This window comes from Canis lupus, chromosome 19, assembly GCF_003254725.2.
Source record: "Canis lupus dingo isolate Sandy chromosome 19, ASM325472v2, whole genome shotgun sequence".
NCBI lineage: Eukaryota > Metazoa > Chordata > Mammalia > Carnivora > Canidae > Canis > Canis lupus.
The window spans coordinates 38792001-38807057 of NC_064261.1; the positions used below are offsets into that span (position 1 = coordinate 38792001).

The window sequence follows — 15057 nt, forward strand, 5'->3', positions numbered from 1 at the left end:
ATTAAGTAATTGACTCTTTTGTCTTCTTTACTCTCCAAGAAGTGGGTTCAAAATCTCTACAAGAAAAAGAATATTCACTAAGTTTACAATCCCATAGACTGTCACTGATGACAGCTTGGTCTCTGCAAGACTCTTGGGTTCAGTGGTTTGCTAGGATTCACACCATTTACTGTGCTCATGACTATGGTATATTACATTGAAAGGATACAGTGTAAAAATCAGCTAAGGGAAAAGGCACATACGTCCATAGTAAGCCAGGGACTAGCTTCCTTTCTCAGTGTAGTCACTCAGGACACACTTAATTCTCCCAGCAATGAATTCTGAAAACATGTATGAAAGGCTCTCTACCAGGGAAGCTTACTAGAGACTCAGTGCATGGTGTGTTTATCTGGGGCTGGTGACATAGGCACCCTGTCCAGTACTAGAAGGAAACAGGTATTCAGCGTAAACCATATTGTTTGCACTAGTAGTTTAGGCACAGTGAGCCACTCCTATCAAGGAATGATAGGAACCCCATGAAATTCAAGGTCCCAGATGGCAAGCCAAAGGTGAACCTTGCAGGTAGTCCTTTTCTAAGTATCAGGCCTGCTATATAGATAACTCTTTGTGTGCAGTATGTTTATATATTTTATAAATATATGTCATCCTGTATATGTTTTGTGTCTTGCTTTATTTTACATGAAAACATTTTGAAACTTAATATTTATTTATATTAAGAGGTCAACAAATTATGACCTGTGGACTGAATCTGGCCAGTAGCCTATTTTTGTATGCCCAGTGAGCTTAGAATCACTTTTGCATTTTTTCGGGTTTTAAAAGAAAAGACAAGATTGTAACAGAGACTACTTGGTCCCCAAAGCCTAAATATTTACTATGTGAGCTTTTGTTAGAAAACATTTGCTAACCTCTGATCTATCTCAATTTTTCAAAATTGAGATATAATTCATGTACCATAATACCATACAATGTGTACGGTTCAGTGGTCTTTAGTGTTTCCAAAGTTGTGCAACCAACATCTCTTTCTAATTCCACAACACTTTCATCATCCCCAAAAGAAACCCTTTACCTCTCAGCTATCATCCCCGTGATCTCCCCAGGCCCTCTAGCTAGGCAAATACTAATCTACCTTCTTTCCTTATGGATCTGCCTGTTCCAGACATTGTGTATGAATTGTGTTATGCAGCGTGTGGCCTTTTGTGTCTTCTTTCACTTAACAAAATGTTTTTGAGGTTCGTCTGTATTGTAGCATGAGTCAATATTTCACTGCTTTTTATTGGTGTATAATATGCCATTATATGGTTATTACCACACTTTATCCATTGATCGATATTTGGGTTATTTACAGTTTTGGGCTATTATATGGATAACATGTGTTTTTAATGTATGCAAGACATTAACTTCATATAGGTGTGCTACCATTTGCTAATAAAACTAATTGTCTCCTGTTTTACTGTATTATAAACAGCATGACTTTTAACATACTTGCATATACATTTCTGGTTATTATAATACATTTCTAGAAGTAGAATTGCTAAGTCAGAGGATATACATACAATATTAGAGCTTTTGGATATGTTTTATGTTTTATTTTAGTGAACTCCATTTAGCAACTACATGGCCTCACCTGACTGAAGGTATCATTGTGGATAATGATGTTTATTCGTAAGTATGTTAAGAGTAGCATATTGAGATTCAAATATTTCAGTAGAATAAATGAACTGCTGAGTGGTTAGCAACTTTTTATCAGTTTTCTGATTGGTTGATTTTTCTACTTTTAAAGATTGCTTTTTAGACTGATTAAGTGTGTATTAGAGATGTGTTATAAGCTGCTGACCTTGTGGGTATGATCTTTAGTTTGGGGTTAATGAATGATCTCTCTTTTTTTAAGTTGGTATTTTAATTCCAGTTAGTTAACATACAGTGTAATATAATTTCAGATATACAACATAGTAATTCTGTACTTCCATACAGGATCCTGTGCTTATCACAAGTGCATGCCTTAATCCCCATCACCTATTTAACCAATCCCCCTTACCCTGCACAATATGAGTCTGACTTTTGTTTTAGCAAAGATGTCTCTGAGCAGATCCTCTAAGCAGAGATTTGTGCATAATTCTGTTGAACTTTTCTTAGCTAGTTAGAAGTATTTCATGAATTACTTTGAAGAAGTCATGGTCTTTAGAACATGTTGGAGTCATATTTGAACATTAAATGTCATAAATTACAAAATGTCCCAGTCATGTACTCCTGTGCAATGGAAATAACTCAAAAATTATGGCAAATATTACTTAGGAAGAATGTGGAGAAAGAGGAACACCATTTTAGTACCTTCTCATGCATGATGTAGAATAGTGAGAAGTAGGATACTTTTTTTTGTTGTAATTAAAATAAATAGGTTGTTTTTGCTGGTGGTAAAAGTAACATGAGCTTTCTTAATCAGATAATTTAGATGGATATGAAGAAGAAAATAAGGACTACATGCAATCCTGTTACTTGAAAAATAGCATTTTGAGGTGTATCCTTGTTTTTTTTAATTGAGATATAATTGGCATGTAACATTAGTTTCACATGTACAACATGAGTCAATATTTGCATGGGAAAGTATCTTTTTAAAGTTTAAATTTATATACTTATTTAGTATATATCTTTACATATTTAATGCCAATAAATATAGATCTATGTTATTTTTTAAATTGCTGCATAATATTCCATTAAATGGATACATAATAATCTACTTAATTGAGAAAATAGGGCAAATTTGATCTTGTGCAAATTTTGTAGTCTGCTTTTACTATTAGTGCTATAAAAAGCCAATTAAGATCATTATGCATACTAGTTTCTCATTTCTTTTTTATTTTAAAATTATTTGTTTTATTAGATTATCAGTGTACATTGCCTGTTCAGAACTATAATTTTTATATTTGTTTTGATTCTGTTTTGCTTGTGGGTTTTCCTTTTGTACATTTTTGTCTATAAACTTTGATTTCTTAAGATCCATTGATCGATATTTGGGGTTTTTTTTTTTTTTTTTAATTTAACCACATGGCCTTATTATCTGAGTAACTGTAAGTTTAAGGGTGGCAAAATGGATTGCTTGTCCTTCATGTAATTAACTAGACTGCATTTTGATAAGTTAATGAGTTGCAGTTTGTCATAATTAGGATCTTATGTTTATTGTTCTTCATTTTAGTGATTTGGATCCTATTCAGGCTCCCCATTGGTCTGTTAGAGTTCGAAAAGCTGATAATCCTCAGTGTTTGCTGGGTAAGACATGCTTACATTACATTCCTTTCCTGAATTTATGTTCTTTCCCCACCAATATGCCCATGTTCCAGATTAGGAAGACTGTGAATGTATTCTTTATACTTTAATTCACCTATCAGAAGGGTACATCTTTTTTTTTTTTTTTTTTTTTTTTTTTTACATTTGTGATCTTCTTGGTTAATACCATTAACAAGGAAATCTTTCCCAGGAACAGTGAATCCTAGTAAGTCTTGAATAGCACTGCCAGGATTTCTTGCTTATCTTTTAGTTTTAAGTGGTCTATACCTCAGAATTCTTGCATATTTTCTCATGATCTGAGTTTTATTCTTCCAAGGCTTTTTTTATGTTATTCTCTTTTCTTCTTATGGCAGTTTGCGTCTTAGTTTCTGCATTTTGCCATGCTCTGGACCTGTGATATATGATGAGAAGAACACTGATTTTGACAGTCTAATTAGAGGCCTGTAGAGTTGAACCACATCTCCAAACCTATTTTCTGATAGAGGGAAAGAGGTTTAAGGAATCAAGTGAAATACCACAAATAGAAATACTTTGAAAATGTTAATTTGCCTTTTAGATAATATTATTATATCCCTTGTCTGGCATTATCTTTCTTTTTTTTTTTTTTTTTTTTTTTTTTAATTTTTATTTATTTATGATAGGCACACAGTGAGAGAGAGAGAGGCAGAGACACAGGCAGAGGGAGAAGCAGGCTCCATGCACCGGGAGCCTGACGTGGGATTCGATCCTGGGTCTCTAGGATCGCGCCCTGGGCCAAAGGCAGGCGCCAAACCGCTGCGCCACCCAGGGATCCCTGGCATTATCTTTCTTTTATCATTTGTGTAGATGTATCTCTTTCATGAAGTCTCTGAACCCAGCACCTCAGTGTGTCTTTCCATCTTTTTCTCTCATATTTAGTACATATGACGATATTTCATTTCTGTTTTCATACAAGCCGCCTTCACTCCATAGGATACATTATCATTCAGCTAATGGAGTTACTGAATATTTATTGATGACAGTCACGATGTGTTTCTCTAAAGTATTATTTTCTTGGGTTCTTTAAAATTTGTCATATGCTATTCATTAAATGCTGATTAACATTTTTTGCTAACTACATAATAGTGAATACAAAGATGTATAAGGTAAAATTCCTGCCATTGGTGTATTTGTCTTGGGTATTAGACAGACAGTAGAAGGTTGGTATAAGGAGTTTGAGAATTGGTTGGACCTTCTTTTAAATCTTAGGTCTGCCAGTTTGAACAAGTTTCGTTAATTTCTTCAAGTCTCCGTAAAATAGAGACAAAAATAGTATATACATAGTTATTGAGATGATCAAATGAGATTATGTGTATGTTTGTATATCACATTTAATACGATGTCTATCATATAGTAAATGCTCAATAGTTTTTGCTTAATCATTGATTTATTAAATTATTAAATTGATTTCTAGTTCCTTATTGTCCCTCATCTACAGATTTCCATGATAATTGCAGAGGACCTAAGAGTTTGAAATATTCTCATTTTAAGTTACTGTTCCATGATCCCACCCTATCTCTTTTGACTTTTTATGCTTATATATTAAAGGATGCTGTAGTCATATATAATTAACTAGAATCATGTAATTTATTTGATTGAATTACAGGATTATCTTACTTTTCCGAAGAAGTCCAGAAAGTGTTCTAGATTTATTCAGAACTAGTTGATGAATTCTAAAACTTAGATGTACTTGCTCTCTTGTATTATCTAATAGTTTTAGTAATGATAGTTCCTCCTAAACTTTATTTCTTTCTATAAACATCTCATTGCAGTTCTTTAGAAGATATCAAACCTTTTCCCCTTATGATGACATGAAGCATACCATAAATATGCAGCTGAAGCTAACATAACTTTATGCTACATGATTCTTAATCCTCCAGAAATATATCTTCAGAATTTCTTTTTAATTTTAATTTTTTTTAATGGACCCAATTCTAGAAGGGTGGCAGTTAGGGTGGCACTGTGTGCATATAGTAATATTCTTGTTACTTCTGCAACTCATTGAGAACAGATATTAGTCTTCTTTAGGCACATAGTGCTTAATATTACAAGGTACAGTTAGTTTTCCTTTCATTCTAGAAGGAATCCTAAGAAAAATTTTTTTTTAATATCCTGGGACATGGAGAGAAGGGAAGAACAAGGCTACCTTTGTAATAGGATTAATTTTTGTCTTGGGTAGAAAAACTGAGTGGTTTCTTTTTCTACTATATCTTATTTATAGCTTTTATGAAAAGAAGTGTACTTACTTTAGTTTGTAGGACTGATGTCTTTTAGTTAAGTGTCAAAAATGAGTAACATTTTTTTTTATTTAGGTGATTTTGTCACTGAATTTTTTAAAATTTGCCGTCGAAAGGAGTCAACTGATGAGATTCTTGGTCGATCCACATTTGAGGAAGAAGGGAGAGGTGACCTACTTTCCTTTTTTTTTAAGTTACTCTCAAATGTCTAACCCCTTTTGGGGGCATTTTTCCAGTAACTTTTCATCTATTTTCACAGTTGAATTAAGTTGGAAAAGCAAATTTTGATAGACTAGACTGCTACCATCTCTTTTCTGGCTATACCCTGAGCTTAAAATACTAAGCACATTTAATACATTCTTTTTACCAAAAATGTAAGATATTTTGAAAAGTGGGGTTTTAGAGGTTTATTTTTGAACTTCTAGAGAAAAATAATTTGTGTTATACCTTTGTCATTATGAATGCATGTAAAGCTGAATGTATGTATTAAAATTTTATAGTTCTGAGACCATGTAACACTAGTGAAAAGAGTGACTAAAATATTTTACGCGATCAGTGGTTTACTCTTCACTTTAAGGTTGGTGATATAATTTGTATTCGTTTCTATTCTTTTTATAGAAATTGCTGATATAACTCATGCTTTGTCAAAGTTGACAGAGCCGGCACCAGTTCCAATTCATAAATTATCAGTTTCAAATATGGTACACACTGCAAAGAAGAAAATACGAAAACACAGAGGTGTAGAAGAGTCACCACTGAATAATGATGTCCTCAATACTATTCTGTTGGTAACTAAATGTAGTGTCTTTTTATGTCTGTATGCATACTCATTTATTCATTATCTGTTTAGTGCCTTCTATGTGGCAAGCACTGGATTGGGAATATAAAATGAGTAAAACAAAGTCTTCATGTTCAGAGAATTCCCACTAGCTTAATGGAAAGAAGGAAAGGAAACTGTAGTTACAATACCATGTTGCAAGGGAGAAGTCTGGCAAGTTGGCTGTGAGAACACAGCAGAGGGTGCATCTCTCTATCTAGGCACTGGGGATCAGGGAGGGTGTCATAAAGAGGGGTACTTGAATTGCATCTTGAAGAGGTTTTAGAAACAGGAACAGCAGAGCTATGAGAGAACATATTTGGTATATTGTACGGTGCTTCCCAGGGAGTGGCCGGGGACAAGGCTGGAGAGGTAGCAAGTAACCTGCTCTGCTGAAACACTGGGCTTCATCTTGCAGTTTAATATTATTTTGAGCAGAAGGTCAACATCAGAACTGTATTTTTGCAAACTTCATTTCACAAAAGTCTAGGGAAGGTTTTATAGTAAGTATTAGAAGGAGCTAAGGTGTCTCCTAGGTATAGAATGATGGAATAAGCCCAGCCTGGGAACCACATACACTAGGGTTAATCCTTACTATATTATATTGAGTAAGTCACTTAATTTCAGTTTTGTCATCTGCCTGGCATATAATAATAGGTCTCTGATAAATGATAGCTGTTCTTACTATAATTATAGTTATAATCATATTTCTGGCAATTCATGCATTCAGATAATCTTGGGAACAACCTTTGAGTAGTGCAGTGAAAAGAATACTGGACTTGCAAACTTGATGTTAATTTCACCCCAGCCATTAAACTGAAAAAGAATCAGATTTTCAGCTGGTATATCTGTAAGGAGGCAGTAATAGTTACCTTATACAGTGGTTTTTAGATTAGGATATTGTTTGTAAACGTACCTAGTCGTGGGAGGTGGTACAGAGTAGTTCCTCTAAATTTGAAAAAATCTCCTGTGCATGTTCTGTAACATGTGGCAAAGTATGCATGGTAAAAGGAATCACAAGTCAGTAGTACCACAAAACACTTAGGAAGAAGAGTGATAAAAGGACTGAGAATAAATGTCTTTTTTTTTTTTTTTTTTAAGATTTTATTTGTGTATTCATGAGAGACCCAGAGACACAGTCAGAGGGAGAAGTAGGCTCCCTGGAGGGAATCTGATGTGGGTCTTGATCCCAGGACACTGGGATCATAACCCGTGCCAGAAGGCAGACAACCACTGAGCCACCCAGGTGCTCCAAGAATAAATTTCTGCAAGAGAAGGCCCCTTCTTTTTTTTTTTTTTTCAGGCCCCAATGCAGAGCCTGACCCACAACCAAGATAGAGGTCAAGACCTGAACTGAGATTAAGAGTCAGATTCTTAACTGACTGAGCCACCCAGGCGCCCTGGGAAAGGCCCCTTCTTAATATATATCTTTAGAGATTTTATTCTAGTTGTATAGCTCGGTTGTCATATGCACTGAATTTTTTCTTCTTTTAACATTACTACAAACACATAATAAACAGAAACCATGTAGAAAAGATAAACTAGTCATTACAGGTTTAGACTACTTCCCACCTTCTAGGGGTATTATAAAGTTACGGTCTTAAATGTCATATTCTTAATATTTTTTATATGAAAACCTGTGATCTATATAACTTGATAGAGCCTTGTAACATATGGGTGTTTAAAATTTTTCTCTTGCTTTGTCTGATACTTAGAAATTTAATGACCTTGGATCATAGTGAAGAGGTTTTGCTTTTACATTGGTTAGCTTACAAAACAAGCTGGTTTTAAGAAAAATCTCCGATTTCTAAAATCAATGAAACTATTTCCAGAGAAAAACATAAAATGTTTGATATTTTATTGGCCAACTGGCCAGTATAATAAGCACATTTCTACTGTTTTAATAGCAAAACCATTAAAAAATGGAGTTTATATGAGTTATAAATAACAAAGTAGGAAATTTGATTGAAATGTGGTTATTTTTTTCTTGTCTCTAAGTTCTTATTCCCTGATGCTGCTTCTGAGAAACCGTTAGATGGAAGTTCTTCCACAGACAGCAATAATCCTCTATCAGAGAGTGAAGAATATGTAAGTTGGAATTTAATATTAAGATATTTAAAATGCTTTGAATTTATTTTTATTTTTTTAAAGATTTTATTTATTTATTTATTTATTTATTTATTTATTTATTTATTTATTTATTTATTTATTTATGAGAAGAACAGAGAGAGAGCAGCAGAGACAGAGGCAGAGGGAGAAGCAGGCTCCATGCAAGGAACCCGATGTGGGACTCCATCCCATGACTGTGGGTTCACGACCTGAGCCAAAGGCAGATGCTCAACTGCTGAGCCACCCAGGCATCCCAAAATGCATTGAATCTAAGGGGTTGCTGTATTGCTAGATTAGTAGCATAAGGACCTTTTAAATTTTTTATTTTATTTAAAAAATATATTTGAGAGAGAGCCTTTGTGCACACTCTTGTGAATGGGGCTGGGAGGTGGGGGGACAGTGGAGGACAGAGGAAGAGAGAATCCTCAGTCAGACTTCCTGCTGAGCATGGAGCCCTATGTAAGGCTTCAGCCTAGGACCCTGAAGTCAAAAAATCAAGAGTTGGCCCTTTACCGACTGAGCCACCCAGGTGCCCCAAGGATCTTTTTACTTTAAAAATCACCTTATGAAAATTTGAGTAGAGCTCATGGCCTCCACTCAAATTATATGACCTGTTGTACCTAGTCATAGATATGTATTTTGGGTAGCAAGAACTTTTCTGGAAACAGTGAAAAAGTAGGTATATTGTGCATGATTGTAGGATTTCCCTCATTTTAGGCTTTTTGTAATATTATCAGATTGATGTTTTGCAATAGATTCTTCTCTGTTTCAAAACTAGACAGTGAGTGGAAAACTTTAATGAAGTAAAATGTGTAAAATGAAGTAAAATTTTCATGTATTCCTTATCCAAGTCTTTAACAAATTGAGAAATGAGATGTTTAAAAGAGATAAATCCAACTATTTTCAGTAGTTACTGTTGGGAAGTAGGATTTCATGAAATGAGGAAAAGCAGAAGCTATATATTTTCAGTTTATACAGTTCTAATTTTATGTTTCTAATTTTGATAAGTGTATACTTATTTATAATTGAAAATTTTTATCTTTTAAAGACCTTATTTGAGAGAGTGAGCACAAGCAAGGGGAGCAGCAGAGGAAGAAACTGACTCCCCATTGATCAGGGAGCCCAATGTGGGGGGTTGATTTTAGAACCCTGAGATCATGATCCGAGCTGAAGGCAACTGCTTAGCTGACTGAGCCACACAGGTGCCCCTAATGAAAAGTTTTTTATTTTATTTATTTATTTTTATTTATTTATTTTTTTAAAGGTTTTATTTATTCATGAGAGACACAGAGAGAGAGAGAGAGAGAGAGAGAGGGAGGCAGAGACACAGGCAGAGGGAGAAGCAGGCTCCATGCCGGGAGCCCGATGCGGGATTCGATTCCAGGACCCTCGAGTCACGCCCTCAGCCGAAGGTGGCGCTAAACCACTAAGCCACCCAGGGATCCCCTGAAAAGTTTTTTAAAACAACACATTTGGAGTACATCTTGAAGATTCCACAGAAGAAATTGAAAGTTCTAACTTTAGGTTTTCTAAACTATAGCCTCAGTTTTTTGATCCTTGCAGATATTTTGAAAACATAGGGCTACCTAAGAACAATTTAGGCAGTAATGTATTAGACATTTGATAAAAGTTGGTTTGGAAGGATAGGTTAATTTTAGTATTAAAATTCCTCCACACAATTATTGATTATACCTGTAAATATGTTATTAACAAGTTTTGCTTTGTTTTTGCTTTGTTAAATTCAGAATCTCTACAATCAGTTCAAATCTGCACCATCTGACAGTTTAACATACAAATTGGCTTTGTGTCTTTGTATGATCAATTTCTACCATGGAGGATTGAAAGGAGTGGCACATCTCTGGCAGGAATTTGTTCTTGAAATGCGTTTCAGATGGGAAAACAACTTTCTCATTCCAGGGTAATAATTTCAATTTCTGTTTGTATATGTAGGTTTTTGTTTGTTAGCATAATTAGTCTTTTGACCCATTAATTCTCGTCTTCAAAGAACTCTGCCCTAAGAAAGTGGTAAGAAACTTTGGGCATGATTTATATTCAGAGTGTTCATTGTAGCAGATTTATAATAGGGTAAAAAAGGTGAAGCAACCTAAGTACCAAACATAAAAGAATGACGTCAATCATGATATATGTCCACAGTGAAAGTTACGGATTTTTTACAAGTTTTTTCTTTTTTCAAGAATCTTTAATAACAAAAAAATGATCATAATATTTGGAGTAAGTAGAATGTTGCGTATAACAAGTGCTTTCAGTTTTGCTGATCTATATTTATAGAAAAATAATTGGGAAGAAATAAAGCCAAATGTTAACATTTGACGTGTGTGAATTTATATTTTTATTTTGTTCTTTATACATTTGTATATTTTCTGAGCCTTCTGTAGTGAATGTAAAATTTTTATAGTTGAAGAGGAAACATTTTTAGAGTTTATAAGTTCAGATATTCAATATTACTTGTAATTTTTTTGTAGAATGTATGTTGACGTTTCACTTAATGAAATAGAAGAGTTTAGTTACCATATATTTCAATATTTCCTGGGTTACTGCTGATCTACATATACTAAAGCAGAATTATGATACAAGTAATATAAAATGGTGGTTGAGCCAAAAATATTTACTTTAATGTCATTTGCCAGTCTCTGCTTAGCTGGATTGTCTTTTGGCTGATTTTGGGGAATTTAGTGGTTTAGGACTAGAGGCATGTCAGGCTCCCCTTGGCAAAAGAGAGGTGGAAATAATGTTTTTTTACATTGAGAATTCACTATAATAATTGAGAACTGAGTATGTAATCTGTTTTGTATGATACGAAATACTGTATGCTAGCTACTTCCAGGGTTGGATTTAGGGACATTTTTTCATTTTAAGTTCTGTTAACCTGAGAGCTATTACTAGTTTCCTATTATACTTTAAAAAATATATTTGCTATTGATGGACTTGGAAGAGAAAATAAATTTTGGTGTTTTAGTTTTATTTGCTCCATCTCAGTTATCTTATATGTTGAAATCTAGATTTAATTTCTTATCAAACGGCTAAAATTTATGGTAGCATAAGAGATTTGCATATCTGAAGCCATTTTACTAAAACTTTCCCACTACTTTATTTGATAGATTAACAAGTGGACCCCCAGACCTAAGATGTTGTTTACTACATCAGAAACTACAGGTAAGGATTTCCCAATGACAGTATCTAAATACGGTCTCAATCTAATTGGAGTTTATTCTAATACTAAATGTAATAATGGATTATAGGCTCTTCTAATGTGCTGCTGTAGTTTACTTGTGGTCACTGTCATTCACAACAGGGTCCAGGGAAGGGGGTGGACAAGGCAAATTAAATATTGAAGAGGTGGATAGATTTTTACTTTACTGTAACTAATTTAAATATAAATGTTACTTCTCTTTTCTTAAGATGCTAAATTGTTGTATTGAAAGAAAGAAGGCCCGTGATGAGGGGAGAAAAACAAATACTTCAGAAATATACCCAGGGGATACTGGAAAAGCTGGAGACCAGCTGGGGCCAGATAATCTAAAAGACATGGATAAGGAAAAGGGAGAGGTAGGAAAATCTTGGGATTCTTGGAGTGACAGTGAAGAAGAATTTTTTGAATGCCTAAGTGATACCGAAGAACTTAAAGGAAATGGACAAGAGAGTGGCAAGAAAGGAGGACCTAAGGAGGTGGCAAGTTTAAAACCAGAAGGACGACTACATCAGCATGGAAAACTCACACTGCTACATAATGGAGAACCTCTCTACATTCCAGTGACCCAGGTAGGATATCAACTGGCTCTTTAAGTTTTAGTTGTTTGGGTTTTTAAAAAATACTTTATTTATTTATTCATGAGACACACAGAGGCAGAGACACAGATTGGGGGAGAAGCTTCTTAGTTTTTAGCAAATAAAACTAAAACACCAAAATTCATTTTATCTTCTGAGTCCATCAACAGGAAATATATTTTTCAGTCAATATAGGACTCAATCCTAGGATTCCGAGATCATGACCTGAGCCACAGGCAGATAGATGATGGTCAACCACTGAGCCACCCAGGTGCCCCGGATTTTAGTTGTTTTTATTTTGTTGTTTATTATATCTTCATTCGAGTAGGAAACAATTGCTTCGGGTAGGAGTTATTCTTTAAATAATCTATGTTGGGATCCCTGGGTGCCTGCAGCGGTTTAGCGCCTGCCTTTGGCCCGGGGCGTGATCCTGGAGACCCGGGATTGAATCCCATGTCGGGCTCCCTGCATGGAGCCTGCTTCTCTCTCTCTGTGACTATCATGAATAAATAAATAAAAAAAATCTTTAAAAAAAAAAAATCTATGTTCAAAGATCTGAGATTTGTAATATAAATAAACTATTGGGTCTTTCAAGTATTACTCTTCTGAAATTGAGAAAAGTTTTGGTAGATAGTAGTTCATCATGGTTAAGGTGATCTGTTATTTCTTAAAATGAGTGGTGAGTACACAGCTGTTTAAAAGACAAAATCCAAAAATAGAGAAAGAACAAAAGTAAAAATTCTTTCATTTATATTAGTTTTATCTGTTCAAAAATATAGTTGGAAACCAGTTTACACCATTAGGAAGGAGAACATCAACAACTTGACACCTAAGGAAGAGCAGTAGTTTTGTTGTTTTTGCATAAGTAATATGTGAATATGTTTTATTGTGAAAAATTCAGTCTAGAAAAAGTAAAAGCCACTACCCATTAATTCCACTCTCATTTCTAGAGGTAATCATCATTGTGATTGATTTGGGTTATATTTTCTTATGTCTGTTACTGTACATTGATATTCATACATGTATATACATATGATACATAGTTTTGTAGATTTTTGGTTTTTTGTTTAAGATTTTATTTATTTTAGAGAGAGAGAGAGAGCATGGTGGGGAGGGGCAGAAGGAGAGAGAGTCTTAAGCAGGCTTTACTCACTCAGCTCAGTCCCACGACCTTGAGGTCACAACCAGAACTGAAACCAAGAGTTGGAAGCTCAACCGACTGTGCCACCAGGAGTCTCTTTTTTGTTTGTTTTTAAATTTGTGCGTTGGTGTACAACTTGTTTAACCACGATGTCTTGGAGATCTTTCTATGATATTACATGTAGATCTACTTTATTCCTTTTTAATTGCTGTCTTACATTCTATGTCATAGAAGAGCCATAGTTTATTTAACCATTCCCTTCTTAATGCACAGTATATGTCATTTGCTAGTTTTTGCTATTACACGCTACAGTATAAATTCTTGTAGTTTTTCTCATATTGTGTGTTCACATTTGAATGTTTCTTAAGAAAGTAAGAAATGGATTTGCTGGATAAGCAGATGTACAAAATTCCTGTTCACAAAGGCTGTACCTATTTTACCTTCTGGTCAGTGGTTAAATATATAGGAATAAGGGAATACTGTACTTAGCTTTCCTTTCTCACTTTCTTCTTCACACAAGTCTGCATTGAGTGCCTAATGTATGCCAATCACTGATCTAGAACTTGGGAATTTAGCAGTAAAGCAAATGGCACGGTCTCTCACTCATGGAACTTCTATTCATATTTTATTTAATTTTTTATAAACAATTGGATATTATCAGTCATATACATTTTTATCAATATATGGACAAAAGTAGTATCTCAGTGTCTTAGATTGTTTTCCCTGATTTTTGATGAACTTAAGCATCATTCAGTATGTTTATTGGGCATTTTTTCTTTGACTTGCTTATCATTTTTCCTTTAGCTTACTGACCTGTTCTTATTGATTTATATTAGTCCTTCATATTTTAGGTATAAATCCTTTGTTAAATATATTGTACATGTTTTCTCCTAGTCATTTAAAAGACATTTATTTGCTTGTTTATTGATTTTTAAACTATATATAAAGTACACAGATCTTAAGTATACAGCTTGGTGAATTTTCTCATATTTAAAAATTCAGGTAGCTACCATCTAGGTCAAAGTATGGAAAATTCCCATCATCCTAGAACAGTACTGATCAATAGAACTTTTTGTGAAATAGAAATGAACGTTTTCTGTCTCTCCAGTCCAGTATTATAGCCATTACCCATTTGTGGCCATTGAGTGCTTGAAATGTGGCTAATGCAACTGAGGAGCTGAATTTCTTCTTTTAATAGATTCATTTAAATCTAAATAGCCAGGTGTATTGGATAGCATAGCCCAATACTCCCCTCCAGGTAACTTTTTTTCTAACTTTTTTCACCATAGGTTAGTTTTGGAATTATGGAATTAAGGAAATTATATTCTGCTTACTCTTTGGTGTATAAATGGAATCCTACATTTCCTTCTCTTGCATTGAGCTTTTTTAAACTACCATATGTGAGATTCATCCATGTTGTTATATAAATCTTATTTGTGTATTTTTTACTCCTTTGATGTGAAATGCCACAATTTGCTTATCAATTCACCTGCTAATGGAATTTGAATTGTTTATAGTTTGAGCTATTACAAATACATGAGCATTCTTGTAAGTATCTTTTGGTGAACTTAGGCACTCATTTTCTTTTGTGTGTGTGTTTGTGTTTTTTTAAAGATTTTATTTATTTATTCATGAGCGACACGGAGAGGCAGAGACACAGGGAGAGA

At 34.2% G+C, this 15057-nt stretch overlaps 1 protein-coding gene across 21 annotated transcripts in view; it reads left to right on the forward strand.

Moving 5' to 3' along the window:
* The window catches only part of RAB3GAP1 (RAB3 GTPase activating protein catalytic subunit 1), a 143972-nt gene that overhangs the window by 52778 nt on the left and 76137 nt on the right, over nucleotides 1–15057 (forward strand). For all 21 annotated transcript variants that reach the window (XR_003129266.2, XR_003129270.2, XR_004807040.1 and 18 more), the window contains 8 exons: nucleotides 1594–1662; nucleotides 3191–3264; nucleotides 5613–5705; nucleotides 6156–6325; nucleotides 8353–8442; nucleotides 10209–10381; nucleotides 11583–11637; nucleotides 11884–12243. Coding sequence is in view for 13 of the 21 variants with exons in the window: in XM_035702248.1 (XP_035558141.1) it covers nucleotides 1594–1662; nucleotides 3191–3264; nucleotides 5613–5705; nucleotides 6156–6325; nucleotides 8353–8442; nucleotides 10209–10381; nucleotides 11583–11637; nucleotides 11884–12243 (1084 nt within the window). In the remaining 8 variants the exon portion in view is untranslated. The remainder of the gene's footprint in view (nucleotides 1–1593; nucleotides 1663–3190; nucleotides 3265–5612; nucleotides 5706–6155; nucleotides 6326–8352; nucleotides 8443–10208; nucleotides 10382–11582; nucleotides 11638–11883; nucleotides 12244–15057) is intronic.